Source organism: Dromiciops gliroides, chromosome 6 (assembly GCF_019393635.1).
Source record: "Dromiciops gliroides isolate mDroGli1 chromosome 6, mDroGli1.pri, whole genome shotgun sequence".
NCBI classification, from domain to species: domain Eukaryota; kingdom Metazoa; phylum Chordata; class Mammalia; order Microbiotheria; family Microbiotheriidae; genus Dromiciops; species Dromiciops gliroides.
Window position 1 is genome coordinate 171513680 of NC_057866.1, and position 16255 is coordinate 171529934.

At 37.2% G+C, this 16255-nt stretch overlaps 1 protein-coding gene across 1 annotated transcript; it reads left to right on the forward strand.

Annotated features, from left to right (window-relative positions):
- The first annotated feature begins 5270 nt into the window (after positions 1 to 5270).
- Positions 5271 to 13548, forward strand: LOC122732140 (probable E3 ubiquitin-protein ligase TRIML1). The gene is made up of 6 exons (XM_043972287.1): positions 5271 to 5687; positions 6905 to 7135; positions 7772 to 7794; positions 7963 to 8060; positions 8604 to 8792; positions 13433 to 13548. Exons 1-6 carry the CDS (start codon positions 5271 to 5273, stop codon positions 13546 to 13548), a joined length of 1074 nt encoding a protein of 357 aa, XP_043828222.1.
- Positions 13549 to 16255: the final 2707 nt, after the last annotated feature.

Below are 16255 nucleotides of genomic sequence, written 5' to 3' on the forward strand. Positions count from 1 at the left end.
CTATCTATCTATCTATCTATCTATCTATCTATCTATCTATCTATCTATCTATCTATCTATCTATCTAACATCTATCTGTCTATCTTGGTTATTACTATTGTCATACTCTAGGGGAAAAGTAGGAGCAGAATAATCTTCATTTTTCCTGACTTGGAGGCACTCAGTGGTATATATACATAAAGACACGGCAGGTACCATCCAGGAGCTAAAATATTAAAATATTTTTATAACACTTTTAATCTGAGTACCACCATTGTGATAAACTTGATGGGTTTTATAAAATGGACATTTAAATGCTTCTTTATTCATAACAATCTTGCACTAAACTTTGGCACCCACAAAATTCTCTTAAGAGTTTAACTCTTGGCTAAACTGCTTCTTATGATTAGGTTAGAAATACCACAAGCAGTGTTTATCTTTAGCTAAACTCAGTAGCTGACAGAAACATTGTTAACAACAAGCTAAATGGTTACTACTGTTACATACACTCTCAAACATATGACATACAAATTTCAAATAAATCTTTTAAAATACCACAGGAAGCAGAAGTCTTGAAACCTTCCAAATTACACAATACTTATTTACTCTTGTTGTCTCAAAAATTTTACCTTAACTCTTAAATAATTTAGAAATCCAAATTTATTGTTTTGTTTTGTTTTTTGGTGAGACAATGAAGGTCAATGACTTGCCCAGGGTCATACATCTAGTAAGTGTCAAGTGTCTGAAACTGAATTTGGACTCAGGTCCTCCTGAATCAAGGGCTGGTGCTTTACCCACTGTGCCACCTAGCTGCCCCCTAGCACTCCAAATTTAAATACTACTTAAATTAATTTCAGTTCAATTCTGAAAGATCTAATCCTTAAAGAAAAATAAAAATCATAAGATAATTTTATAAGAAGATAGTCTATGATACACTAATGAATTTATGTAAAAGTTACCAAGTAGACTTTACTTGTAGCAAATAACTTGAGATGGGATGTACAGATACAATTAAGTAATCAATTTCAAAACATTGCATATCAAATAAGTTGCTTATAATAAAACATGTTTGTGCCATAGGATATGCTGTACAAACAGATGCTATTTCCACATTAAGTAATAATCTTAAATAAAATTGAATTTTCCATCAATATAAGCAAGTATTCCATAAGATACTCTTTTCGAAGAAAACTGCACCAAAATTCTTTTCTAGTTTTAGTTTTAATAATTAATGTAACCAAAAAAAATAATAATGTAATAAAAGTTTGGTCCCATAAACTATTGTATCAATACCTACTTATTCTTATATCATTTTGAAACATCTAAGGAATTTATTTTATACAGAAATACACATTTAGTAATAGTCAAAAATTAATTTACAAAGTTGTTTAGGAACTAGAAAGAATCCTAATTCTAGGCTGAATAGCTCAGATGCTTTATTTTTGTAAACAAAACAATCTTCTATATTTTTTCAATTAAGCTGCATTGTAGTAATATCATTGTCAGGCTCACTCCCACGCTGAGTGAGGAAACATCTACAGCTATTCAAAGGGAAATGACATTTACTTGTACCTCCAACACTATTTATAATCATTTGAAGTATTTTAGGGATCAATCAAATAAAAGAATTAATAATCATGTACTGTTAAATAGATTTATTTTAAAATGTAAATAATAATTTATTTTTTCTAATTACATGTTAACATGGTTTTCAACATTTTTTTTTCTGGGCAATGAGGGAGGATTAGGTGACTTACCCAGGGTCACACAGCTAGTAAGTGTCAAGTGTCCGAGGCTGGATTTGAATTCAGGTCCTCCTGAATCCAAGTCTGGAGCTTTATCCACTGCGCTGTCTAGCTGAACCCTCAACATTCTTTTTTTCTTTCTTTCTTTTTTTTTTTTTTTGGTGAGGCAATTGGGGTTAAGCGACTTGCTCAGAGTCACACAGCTAGTAAGTGTTAAGTGTCTGAGGCTGGATTTGAACTCAGGTCCTCCTGACTCGAGGGCCGGTGCTCTATCCACTGCACCACCTAGCTGCCCCAACATTCATTTTTAATACAGTTTTGAGTTTTGAAATTTTCTCCCTGCCTCCTTGCCTCCCTTCCCTTCCCCCATCATCAAGACCACAAGCAATCTGATACAGGTTATACACATGTAAATATGTTAAAATATACCTAAATTAGTCATGTTCTGAAAGAAGATACAGAAACAAGAAAAACAAACATAAAAAACAAAGTGAATGTAGTTTGTTTCAATCCACATTCAAACTTCATGAGTTCTTTCTCTGGATGTGGAGAGCATTTTAGATCATAAGTCTTTTGAAATTGCCTTGAATCCTTGTATTTTCTGAAAAGAGCTACGTCTATCTTAGTTGTTCATCACAAACTGTTGCTGTTACTGTGTATGATGTTCTGGTTCTGCTCATTTCACTTTCTATCAGTTCATATATCTTCTCAGATTTTTCTGAAATCCTCATTTCTTATAACACAACAGCATTCCATTACATTAATATACCACAGCTTATTCAGCCATTCCCAACTAATGGGCATCCCCTCAATTTCCAATATTTTACCACTTAAATTTATTACTTAAGTAATAAATTTCAAAACATTGAAGATCAAATAAGTTGCTTATAATAAAACCTGTTTGGCCTAAGGATATGCTGTACAAACAGCTGTTATTTCCACATTAAGTAATAATCTTAAATAAAATTGACTTTTCCATTGATACAACAAAGCATTCCATAAGATATGCTTCTCAAAGAAAACTGCACCAAAATTCTTTTCTAGTTTTAGTTTTAATAATAAATGTAATAAATTTTGGTCCCATAAACTATTGCATCCATACCTATTTATGCTTATATCATTTTGAAAGATCTAAGGAATTTATTTTATATTGAAATACATATTTAGTTATAGGCAAATATTAATTTATTAAGTTGTTTAGGATCTAGAAAGAACCTTAATTCTATGCTGAATTGCTCAGATGTTGTTTTGTTTTTGTAAACAAAACAATCTTCTATATATTTTTTAAGATAAACTTCATTGTAGTTATATCATTGTCAGTCCCACTCCCACACTGAGTGAGGTAACATTTACAGCTATTCAGAAGGAAATGACATTTACTTGTAACTCCAACACTATTTATAATAATTTGAAATATTTTAGGGAATAATCAAATACAATAATTGATATGTATGTACTGTTAAATATCTTTATTTTAAAATATAAATAATATTTCATTTTTTCTAATTACATGTAAACATAATTTTCAACATTTTATTTTTCTGGGCAATGAGGGTAAGGTGACTTGCCCTGGGTTATGTCTGGGGTTGGATTTGAACTCAGGTCCTCCTACATCCAAGTCTGGTGTTTTATCCACTGCGTCATCTAGTTGCCCCATCAACATTCTTTTTTAAAACAATTTTGAGTTCTGAATTTTTCTCCCTGACTCCTTGCCTCCTTTCCCCCATCATCAAGACCACAAGCAATCTGATACAGGTTATACACATGTAAATATGTTAAAAATATACCTACATTCGTCATGTTCTGAAAGAAGATACAGAAACAAGAAAAACAAACATAAAAAACAAAGTGAATGTAGTTTGTTTCAATCCACATTCAAATGTCATTCTTGCTCTGGATGTGGAGAGCATTTTAGATCATGCGTATTTTGAAATTGCCTCGAATCCTTGTATTTTCTGAAAAGAGCTAAGTCTATCTTAGTTGATCATCACAAACTGTTGCTGTTACTGTGTATGATGTTCTGGTTCTGCTCATTTCACTTTCTATCAGTTCATATATCTTCTCAGATTTTTCTGAAATCCTCATTTCTTATAACACAACAGTATTCCATTACATTAATATACCACAGCTTATTCAGCCATTCCAAACTGATGGGCATCCCCTCAATTTCCAACATTTTACCACCATGAAAATGGCTGCTACAAATATTTTTCATATGTAGGTCCTTTCCTCTTTTTTTAGGATCTCTTTGGGATACAGACCTAGTAGTGGTACTGATGGATCAAAGGGTATATACATATTGCCCATTGGGCATATTTTCATGTTGCTCTTCAGTAAGGTTGGATCAGCTCACAATGTTGCCCAATTTTCTCACATTCCCTCCAATATTTATCATTGTCCTTTCCTGTCATATTAGACAATCTGATAGGTGTGAGGTGGTCCCTCTGAGTGGTTTTAATTTGCATTTGTCTAATGAAGTGATTTAGAGAATTGTTTCATGACTATAGATAACTTTAATCTCTTTTTTGAAAACTGGCTGGTCACATCCTTGGACCATTTATCAATTGAGGAGTTGCTTGTATTCTTATAAATCAGACTCCGTTTTCTAATATTTATGAAATGAGGCCTTTATCATAAATATTGCCATAAACATGTAAGATATTTCCCATGTGTATTATATTATAATATTTCTATGTAGGCAGCCCAATGGCACCTAAAAATCAACTTCTGAACCTTTGAACCTATATTCATCTCCCATCAATGGGCCCATCCACCAAACTAATCCTTTTATAGCAAGAATCTCTACCTCAGGTGTTGGTCATTAAGATGAGGATAGTGAACTATTGGTGATTTAAATGAAAGGCCTAATTAAAGATTCAAAAAAAGTGGTTTTAAAGCACTTTACAATTTATGAGTTTCAACATTGTATCAGAAACTACTACTGTCTCACCATTACACTCTAACAAATATGACAGTGATCTTTATTCTTGTCTCATTCCCCTTATTAGGGTGATTAAGAACAGTTCCCATTCTATTTCCTCAATGACATACTTTTTTCAGAAAAGAATACTTTAAAAGGATTTGCTGAAGTGAACTCCCTGAGTTGTGAAAATTTTGCCTTGCTCACTCAGCCCCAGGTGTGAATGCAGCTCTGGTGCCATATTCTAAGACAGAGGGTGGAGCACCGAGGTGTGAACCAGGTGAGTTAGCCCTTAGCATGTGTGAATCTAGGCAGGTGGAGCCTGGGGGCTCTGAGGGATATAAAAGGGACCCACCATAAACTTCAGGGTCAGACTTTGACTCTTGAGAGCTCATATCTGGAGCCACAGATCCTGAAGGAAACCAACCAGGTCCACAGAAATTAAGGTGAGTTTCCCATCTGGAAATGTTTGGGGATAATGATGCCACTTCTTCAGAGAAGATATGAAGCTTACAATGTTCTGAGACCACTGGGAGTTGAATCAGTTCAAGAAGGAAAGTATTGAGGGATTTTTTCTTCCATCATTCCAGGAGATTCATTGGGCCTTTCTCTTTCTCCTCAGGAACATGGCTGTAGCCCATTTAGCTAAAGACCTCCAGGAAGAGGTGACCTGCCCTGTGTGCATGGACTACTTTATCCAACCAGTGACCTTAGGCTGTGGGCACAGCTTTTGCCGCCTGTGCCTCCTTGGGAGCTGGGAAGAAGTGGACCAAGCCAGCTTTTGTCCGGATTGCAGAAGATCCTTCCAAATGAGAGACATAGAGCCCAACTATCGACTAAGGAAGCTGTCCAGTATAGCCAGGAACCTCAGACCCTACTTGCTTCAGATCACAAAGGAAAAGATCACATGTGAGAAGCACAAGGAGGAGCAAACACTGTTCTGTGAGGAGGACCAAACTTTCCTTTGTGCTTCTTGTTTCCAAAGTCAGGAGCACAGGAGCCACACAGTGCAACCTCTCCACAATGCTGCCAAGGCTTCTAGGGTAAGTGCTTATAAGCAGAAGGAATCCAGAGAGGATGACTTCATTCCCTCTGTTGGTTCTTTCTATCCAGTTCATGGAAGTGATAAAACAGAAATGGAGGCCACACAGCTATCTATTCTAAAGGCAAATACTTACTGAGAGGTCCTTCAAATATCACTGTGGCCCCAGGTAGGAGGTGGGGAGTCTTTGTTGAGCTAACACAAGAGCTCCCCAGAATATGGAGAACACCAAAGATGAACCTATGGTTTTATTTCCCCAGGATAAGCTCCATGAAACTGCCAATCTTCTCTGGAAAGAAGTGGAGACAATTCAGAACAAGCTGTCTAGAGAGAGAGAGAAAGAAAACATCTGGCATGTAAGTATCAGGTCATTTCAAGGGAGAGGAGAGGACCTCAGAAGCTATCTGGAGCTACATTAGCATAGTCCAAAGTGAAAGTCTTCAGGGCTCTCCTAGGGATAAGAAATTTCTGTTAAATCTATTCCACGAGATTACAGCCCAAAGGGGAATCATTTTCTCCAGAATAATAATGTTCATTTATACAAATTATCCTATAAACATTACTCTCATATTATTCAGTGAAAAGAAATTTTATCTCCCTTTCCTTCTCTTCCATCCTGACCTCCTGCCAAAAAAATAACCCCTCCCCCCAAACCCAACCAACCACAATTTGATGACAAAAATCTACAGTCAAGCAAAAAACTGCCAAATAAGCCATATCCAAAAATGTTTGTGTTTTACTTCCTCACCTCTCTGTCTGCAGATGGGTAACACATTTCATCATTGGTCTTGTGGATTGTAGGTGACCATTGCATTGCATAGAATACTTAAGTCTTTCACAGTTTTCTGTCTTTATGAGGTTCTTGTTATCTTAGAGATTGTTCTTTTGGTTCTCTCACTTGTTCTTCACGTTGAATTTTGTTATTTTTTCTAGCAAATTTTGGACTGGTACAACATTGAATAAGTTACTTGGCTCTGCCTACACATGAGAATTTCTTATTTATTTTATCAGTTAGGTCTTTTTGTGCTCCTATAAAGTGTGTTTCATAACTGTACTTATACAGTTCCTTTATGTGCTTTGGTAAGTAGATTCACAATTATTATATGCAAAGGTTATATAAAAAGACTTCACAATGATGTAGAAGAGAGGGCCATAGTCTGTTTTTGACACTGATTGAGAAACTGCTGGTCTTAATGAGACTAAATTATTTCCTTGCAGACCCAGACAAGTGCTTGGAGGGAGAGTCTAAGAGGTGAATATCGAAGATTGCTCAATTTCCTTAAACATGAAGAGATGTGGAACCTTAACAGACTGGCCTGGGATGAAAAGGAAAACCTGCAGAAGTTAAAAGAAAGTGAAGACAGACTCTCACAACACCTTCAGAAATTAAAGGAGGAGATCATGAACATTGAACAAAATTGTCAGAAACCCAGTCTTGAACTTTTAAAGGTGAGACTTGGAAAGATATTGAATAATTCAGGTACACTTTCCAATTCAAAAAGCCTAGAAGCCCAGTGGTATTTTAGTGACAGGGTAGTGAGCCTGGTATAGACTTTCCAGGAGCACCTGAGCAAACTGATCAGTGCAGTCCCATAGATGAGATGTCCCTGATGATGGTGAGAAAAATGAAGTTTCACCAAGCAAATATTCAATTTATTACAAGTGTGCTGGTTGCCCTGAGAGGAATTGACTAAAGAGAAATGTCTTAACAATTAAATGGGAATGGGAATGATTTCAGCAAAATCTTTAACATCTGAGCTATTGTCTGATTGTAGTTCTCCCAGGTTCCCTGAGGAAAGTGGGAAATGGGTAATGCTTGATGATTCTCAACCCACAGTGCAACCATTGGCCATTTTCTGATGATAAGACTTAGATCTTTTTTTCACATTCACTAGGAGAATTTGACAAAAACAAATTCTGGAAGTGTTGTCCTGACTTTTTGTTCCATTGAGATGAAAATGTGTTTTCTGAATCAGCCTTTAGCTAGTGAGATTTATGAGCATGGCAGGACACCATGTCACAGGAGTTCCTGGGCCCAGGGCACATGAAAACACACATTAACTCCTTATCTCTTTTTCTCCCCAGGTCGCAGGAGACACATTTAGGAGGTAGGGTTCTCTTTTGGATGGCTTGGTTCTTGTGGGTGGGGGCATAGAGAGGAATCATGTAACAAGGACTGATTAAGTAGAGAGCCTGTCTTAGGCAAAGCAAGGTGCCAAGGCCCATGGAGGGTCTGTGCTAATCATCAATAATAAATGATATTTTTCTCTTTTTAGGATTAAGTCACTGTTGAGTGACCAACCAGAGTCTGCCAGGAATCCACTGACCATCACTTGCATCACTGGGATGTTTGAAATGATGAATAGATTCAGAGGTGAGCATCAGTATTAGTGGCATTGAAAGCCCATATAGATGTGTAGTTTAACCCATGGGGATTGAGGTATGTGGACAGAGAAGCCCTGGCACTTTTTCAGTCCTGGACCTGGCTCCAGAGGGACACAGTGAGGACCCAGATCATTCCTGTGTCAGTATGCAGTGATTTTCATTGATATAAAACTGGCTTTCTGTATTCTGGTGCTTGTTCTTGGATATTAAGTGAGGTCACAAGTGTTACACTCAAGGTTTCTGGCTTAGGTAGACAGTAACACATAGAGTCTCTAAGCATCAGTGGTATTAGAGGATGGGAAGAGAGTATTTATAGTTCTGAAAACTAGACCATCGTCCACAGTTATTGGTGCTGGAAGATTTTATACACCCTTCCTTTCATCTGTCCAGCTGGATTGATTAGTGGGAATGTTCTACTGGATCTAGAAACTCATTAAGGTTTTGAGAACCTATTCATTTTATGTATGTGTGTGTATGCATGTATGTATGTGTCTTTGTATGTATGTATTTATGTATTTATTTATTTTTGCAGTGAATGTGACCCTGGATCCTGAAAGTGCCTCTCCCTATCTCATTGTGTCTAATGATTTGAAGACAGTCAAAAATGGAGGATGCCTGCAGAATGTACCTGTCAGCCCTGCCCGATTTGAAGATGAAATCATTTTGGGGGCTCAAGTCTTTACCTTCGGTCTTCACTACTGGGAGGTGGATGTAGGAGACAGTAAGCAATGGACTGTTGGTGTGTGTAAGGAGTCACTGAGCAGGGATTCTAGTGTACCATTCTTCCCTGGGGATGCATTTCTGATCACATATATACAGAATGAGGATGGTTGCACTGTGATCAGCAATTGCTCCCACATATCACAAAAGTCAGTCTACCCCATCCATAGGGTAGGGATTTTTCTAGACTGTAATGAGGGCATGATTTCATTTTATGATGCCCTGGAGAGATACTTTATATTGAGTTTCCCACTGTTCCCCTTCTCAGAGCCTTTGCGACCTTTATTTTCTCCTTGTCCCCCAATAAGGGGGGAAGATTCAATTCCAATGTCCATCATCCCATAATGCATTCCTATATCATGTATCCCTTATCTCAGATACTTGTTGAGATATTCAGCTCCAAATTCTCACCTATGTTCATAATGGATGATATAAAAGCATTTCCTCCATAGTGATTGGAAATCATTCAACATTCATCATTTGAGGTCAAACCTATTTAGGCAAGTATAAGTTAAATTAATAAATAAAGGAGAAAGAAAAGAAAAATATCTACCAAGTTACTGTCTATTCTAACAACTTCTAAGCAGAAATAAATGTATCTCAGAGAAAGGATGGAAGGATTCCACCTCAGTGATTTTCTCTGTATGCCATATTGCCATCCACATCCAACTCTCAGTATTTTCCAGATCTGAAGGCTTTTAGACAAAATTGATTGAAGGTGTAGAGTAGATGTAGACAACATTATACTACATGTATTCTTATTGACACTGTATCTAGATTGTGATTTGTTTCATTTTCTTCTGGAAATTTATTTATTTATGCCTCCCTTCTAATTTTGGAAGTGTTTCTTCTGTTTGTACAAAAATATTTAATTTAATATAATAGAAATAATCCATTTTGCATTTCATATATAACACATTTTTAGGTGTATTGTTCAGAGGAGAGAGATATTAAAACAAAATTATCTTCCTCAATTGTTTTCTTGGTTCTTCTTGGCATCTCTTCAGCAATTAACACTGCTGACACCATACTTCTTCCTTGACACTCTTGCTGTGCTTTCATAACCACTTTCTCCTGGTTCTACTCTTTTAGACTGTTCTTCAGTTTCCTTTAGATAGCTCATTTTCCATATCCTGTCATCTCTATGTAGATGCACACCAATGCTTTGTCCTAGTTGCTTTTGTCTTGCATTCTCTCAGCAAACACCATAGAGTCCACTATTTTGTCTATGTGGATGATTCCCAGATTTATATATCTAATTGTGTTTGTGAGGGGGTGGGAGATAAAAATCATAATTACTTTGCAACATCGTCATTGACTAATCTGGTAGCCTAATAGGGAAAAGTAAGGAGAAATAATACATTACCAGCTTATGAAAGGACACGGTAAAACATGTTGTCCCATCCTCTGTTATAACACCTACTTGCTGTTCTTGGATAAGAGACACTACAGTTTTGTCTAGAAGGACTATCTTGACAATTGTAAAATTATTTGGTTTCTTCCCTTATTCTCCTGCCTTTGAATGGGGACTATTGTTGCAATATTGTCATTTGCATTCACAATGCTATTCCTTTCTCCCTTGACTGATCCCCCTCTTCTCAATGAATCCTTTCCCCATGAAATGTTTTATTTTCATATATCAGTTTCTAAAGAATGCCCCTGATTGGCTATGTAATCTAAGTGAGACTGAAAGGTCATAAAAATCAAACATATGGTCCAAGATCTGAATTTGCTACCAGTAAAATTTGATGCCTCCCTATAAATTTCTTTACATTTATTTTAGCCTCCTATTTTTTACTTTGGCTATCTCATCTACTCCCATGGTTTCAATTTCCACCTTGACAAAGACTCCAAAATTGTTTTATCAAACCAAAACTCACACTGAACTCATAATTATTTTTCCAACTACCTTTTCAATAGCTACTCATGTATCTAAAAGGTATCCCCCCAAAACATTGGAACATTATAACTCATCCTCCTCCTCCATAAATTTGAACATCTACCTAATGTACTATTTGTATCATGAATCTGTTGTACTGTGGCTTTTGATATTTAAAACTGATATCTTGAAACATTTAATGATTTACTCATATGACTTTTAATTTGTTTAAAAGATGATTATTAGAAAGTCTTTTTGGAAATATACCACAAGATATCAGGAATTACTATTTGAATATATCATATTCTAATTATCATCACATTAATAATTTGTGGACATATCTTTTTCTCTCTGTCCTCCCTTAGTACACTTAAAAGCAGTTCTGACTCTTGAATTTTGAGGATATAACCTAGTGCCTTACATGTAAAAAACATTTAAAGTGCTTGTTGCATAATGTTATTGCCTCCAAACCTTCAGGTCAGTTGTGAATATGTGTCTGGCATGTGGTTATTGAGAAGAGCTTTTAATCATAGTGAGACACCAGCACAGTCATACTTTGTAGGTGTGAATCCAGACAGATACTAGGGACTCCAAATTTATTTCAGCTCAGGTCTAGAGCCTGACTCTTTCTAGCTTACATGTGGAGGTGCAAACTCTGAAAGAAAGCACTTAGAAGTAAAGGTAAGCATCCTACTTGGGAATATTACTTTTCCTTTTTAATGGACATGAGGAAATAATAAGAGTCACCATCTCCTGGGCAGGAAGGTCATCACCTTGTTTCAAGGTGCAGAGTCTATTAGGATAGCAGCACAAACAGAAAAAGGAGGAAAGGATAGAAAAAATAGTTACTGGAGAGGTTCAGGCTTCCCCAAGGACAGGGCAAAGATTTCTATTTGGAATATAATAAAGACAAAGTTTATTTCTGGTTCCATACTTCTGTTTAAAAATGTGTTCGTTTTTCATCACTAATTAGCAGCTCCAACATTTAACTTAAAACTGGGCTTCAGTGAGATTTGGTTTCTCCTTTACTGAATTATGGGTCTCTATGCACTCATTAGAAAAATAATCATTTGGATATGATCATTTCTCAACCTCTTTCTCAAACAGACTTCTCTGAACCAGGGAATACAGAGGGGAATTTAACACGTGAAAGGCAGGGACCTGTTCAGATGTTCAGAATGTGATGTTTTCAACTGCTTTCATAAATTTGGCATAAACATTTATTAAATGTCATGAATTACTTTTGTTGACCACTTAATATTTTAAAATAATGATTTCTGCTATTAGGAGAGTTTGAGCTTTTTGAAATAAAATTTGCCTGGGCGGAAATCTCCTTTTTATCTTTGATTAATGGCTTCCAAGAGAGTGTAGGTGGAACACTAATCAGGTTCCAGATTGTGTGTAGGAGGAAGGGATGGAGCGGTGTTTTAGCAGACAATCAGGGGCCCCCACTTGAAGATTGATTTGGAATTGATTTAATTGGGTGAGACTGAGAGACTGACTGAGAACCTACTTAAGGATGATTAAGTCTAGACCGACCCTGGCTGGCTCTGAGTGGGGTGTTGTTCTCAGAGGCTGTGGACTACAACACTAACACAAAACCACCCTCAACCAATCAGCTTGATGCACCTCCCCTTTTCAGAGAGGGAAACAGGAAGTAGGAAAGTGAGGCGGGCTCCCTGGATCACCCTTTTTTCATCCATGACTTTGGTTTTGTGGCAGACAGAAAAAAAGATAGGAAAGTAGATAGACTTTTCTGGAGTTACGGTAGTACATGTGTTATCTTTACCCTTTAACAAGTACTTAAAAGCCTAAACTCTTACTGAATTTATCAGTAAATCTTAGCTAGTTTCTTCCCCACAACTTGGGGAGGGGGCCGGTATGGACGCACATTAGATTTTAAACTTCACAGTTTGGTGAACCACGAAGAGGAAAGCTGGAACCCAATCTTCTGATCTTCAGGTTGGGTAAGAAATTTTCCCCTAGCCTGTCCCTTTATATTCCAAAGTAGTGCTGAGTACTGGCTGTTTTCCCTTTAGATTTTTAAACGGAAATTTTTAAACTTCCTAAGTACCCTTTTTCTAACTTTAGTTTTTGCTAATCAGACAAGCAGGGGAAAGGTCATGTTTACCCTTAGTCAGTTTGAATTTAATGATTTTTTTTTATTCCCATTCTTAGTCTTGCCCAGCTTTGTTATGTGGTATGGAAAGTTCTGAATGTCATGGAGAAGATTAGAATGAGTGGTATTCCCCAGGATTCCCCATAAGGAAAAGCTACTCATGGATTGTGATGAGGGAAAACTTACAACAAAAACAACCATGACCAGAGGAAAGCTTATCAAACTGTGCTGTATGTGGCATAGAGCATTACAGGAAGAATGGCCTAAGAACAGGTCCACCGTTTTCTTGTAATTCAAGTAGTGAATGGAGTGGTAATGTTACTGCTCTTTTGAAATCCATCTCTTGTTCAATCTTTTACCCAAAGGGATGCACTTTCACAAGGCTTCAGTTTTAATTACCACCTGCTTAAGCCCATATGTTAATTATGGTGAATGTACCTTGGGCTATTTGGATCCCAGAGCAAGAATCCTATCCCCTCTTCTCATACTAGAGTAAAAAAAAGAGGAACCTGGGATAATTTTCTTTGGTGGGTCCAGAAGACTGCCACCCTCACTATTCCCTAGGTTGGGTGTCTTGAACATGAGGCTGTGCTTACAAATTTAACATTGGCAATAGTACAAATTTCTAATTTCACTACATTAGGGTTACAAGAATTGGAAGAATCTTTAAATTCTCTGTCAAAGGTGTTGGCTGAGGAAGGCAGAGTCTGTATGGTTCAGAGCACTTCCTGCTTTGTGTACATCGACAATTCTTGTTGAAAGTTGAACACTATGTACTGAGGTTACGCTATGTCTCCACCTGAATGGTTGAAACTCATTTGCAACTATTTACTTTGTCCAGTTTTCGTGGACCTCTTGGATGTATTCTGTATTAGGATCCTTGTTGCCCCTTGGTCTGTTAATCCTTTGTGTCTTGTGTTGTGTCCCTTGCATTTGTAATCTTATTTCTTCATTTGTGGCATCCCATATAGTTTCCATACATCCCTTAGGGAACACCATGAAGGCTTTTTACTCTATCTCCTAGATCTCTCTCTACTCATGGACCCCCATGGGTCCCTATATCATCCACACTCAGCAGGAAGCTGATATGGAAGAAATTACCTTTGTCCCTTTTCCCAGGGTATATGAAAAGGGGGGAGTGATGGAGGAGACTAAAAGGATTAACAGATAAACTAAGATCTAAGTTCTTATCCACCAGAGGGCTTGAGTCCTTATCAACAAACATTATCAACAGAAGTTTAAGGAAATGGTAGCCAGGGACGATAAACCATTAATAGCCATTAATATTCCTGGATGACAGGAAACAGAAACTGTAACAACAAACCAGATCTTGGCATGAAGCCACCACAACATAGGAAAGTGAGAGTATTCAGAAGAAGAAAGGTAATAAACACTGTTCAATACTCTAGAGAAATAATAGGTAACTGAAGAGAGTAAGTAGTTTTCATTGAATGATGGGAATGGAAGGTGTTTAAACAAAGGGTTTAGAAATGAGTTGGAGGTGAGAATGTGGAAGCAATAAGTATAGAAACTTTACACTTTTTTCCCATTTAGGTATCTGACTGAGAAAAGGAATGGAAATATAAGACAATAGCTTGAAGACCAAGTAAATGGGGATTTCTTTGTTTTTATTAAAATATGTCAGATGTGGATGAGTTGATAGGCAGCTGAAAATAAGTCAGGCTAAATTTTAGGAGAAAAGGGAATATGGAAGAAACAATCATTAGGAAGAGATGACAAAAAATGGAATCAAGGTCACGGTAGAGACATAGATATTGCAGAGATGAAGAGCACATGCTTTTTTGACTGGAACAAAGAAAGGGAAGATAGGGGTTTCTTCTGAGGTGATTTGAAAAGTATAGTTGGGGAGGAGAAGGATTTCAGGAAGTATGATCTCCATTTTTTTCAGTGAGATATAAAAACATATCCTTCCCTAGGAGGAAAGGGGAAGTTTGGTAGAAGAGGTCATTTGAGAAGTTTGAGGCCCTAGAACCCCATATATAGAAGAAGGAAATCTCCCAAATTTCCACCTTCATGCCAACCTACCATTTATGGGCTTCTTGGAAAATATCACATTTTGAACTCAGGTCCTCCTGACTGCAGGGCTGGTGCTCTATCCACTGCGCCACCTAGCTGCCCTCAGTATATATCTTTTTAGAATAGGTGTTTAGTCCCCTTCCTGTCCTTTTGTGTTGGGGTGCCCAGTACCTCTACTGTTACTCTTGTTTGTGCTGCTTCCAGCATAGCAGTTGCAAACTCAGGGTCTGCAGACCTCTCTATCTATTTTCCTAAGATTCCCTGGCCTGGAAAAATGACTCACTGTGACTTTTTGTTGGCTTTTCAGCTCAAAATTTGATTTGGCAATTTCTGTGGTCATTCTGTAGGAGAGATTTTGGGGAAATTTTGGCAGTTGTGATCCTTCATTCTGCTATCTTGACTCCCTAAAACAAGGTTTCTTAAAAGGTGGGTTGTGACCCCATATGGGTGATGTAACAGAATGTGGGGGTCATGAAAAATTTGGCAACAGTAAAAGGCTATATATTCCTATTTTATTTCCTATATACCTGGAGTCACATAAAAATTTACTGGGTGCAAAGAGGTTCTGAGTGGAAAAAGTTTAAGGAGTCTTGCCCTAAAATACATATTCAGAGACAGTCTCTGCTCTCAAGGAGCTTATATTCTATTAGGGGAGACAATAGAGATACAGGAGTAGTTACCAAGAAAGTGAATACAGGTCTATAAACTTCTTTCTTTCTTTTTCTTTGTTTGTTTTTTGTTTGTTTTAATGCAATCGGGGTTAAGTGACTTGCTTAGGGTCACAGTTAGCAAGTATCTGAGGCTGGATTTGAATGCAGGTCCTGCCTCTAGGGCAAGTGTTCTATCTACTACACCCCAACCTGTAAAGTTCTAGCAGAGATGGTGAGTGGGGCCATTGAGGAGGACATGGACATATCCCTTCCAGGAATAATGACAGAGTTGATTTGATCTTGATTCCCCCACTGGAGACGAGCAGTGAGGGTAGGAAGGTGAGGAAGCATATGTGAAATCTGAATGAAATGGTGGGGGATCCACCAAACCCTTTATTTAAAAATGAGTCAATTGAAGCAGACTTTATATTAGAAATAGAAAAGTTAAGGAGTAAAGAAATAAAGTGAGTGATTGGGTAGTGGCTCCTTTATTCCAGACAATTAAGACTCAAGTATACACTATCAAATTGTAGGGGAGAGGGAAGAGTAGGAGACAAAGAAAAAAATTTGGAAGTCAAAATTTTATTTTAAAAACCGAATGAGGGCAACTAGATGGCACCGTGGTTAAAGCACCAACCCTGGATTCAGGAGTACCTGAGTTCAAATCAGTCCTCAGACACTTGACACTTACTAGCTGTATGACCTGGGCAAGTCAATTAACCCTCATTGCCCACAAAACAACGACAACAACAAAAACAAAAAGAATGTTAAAAATTGTC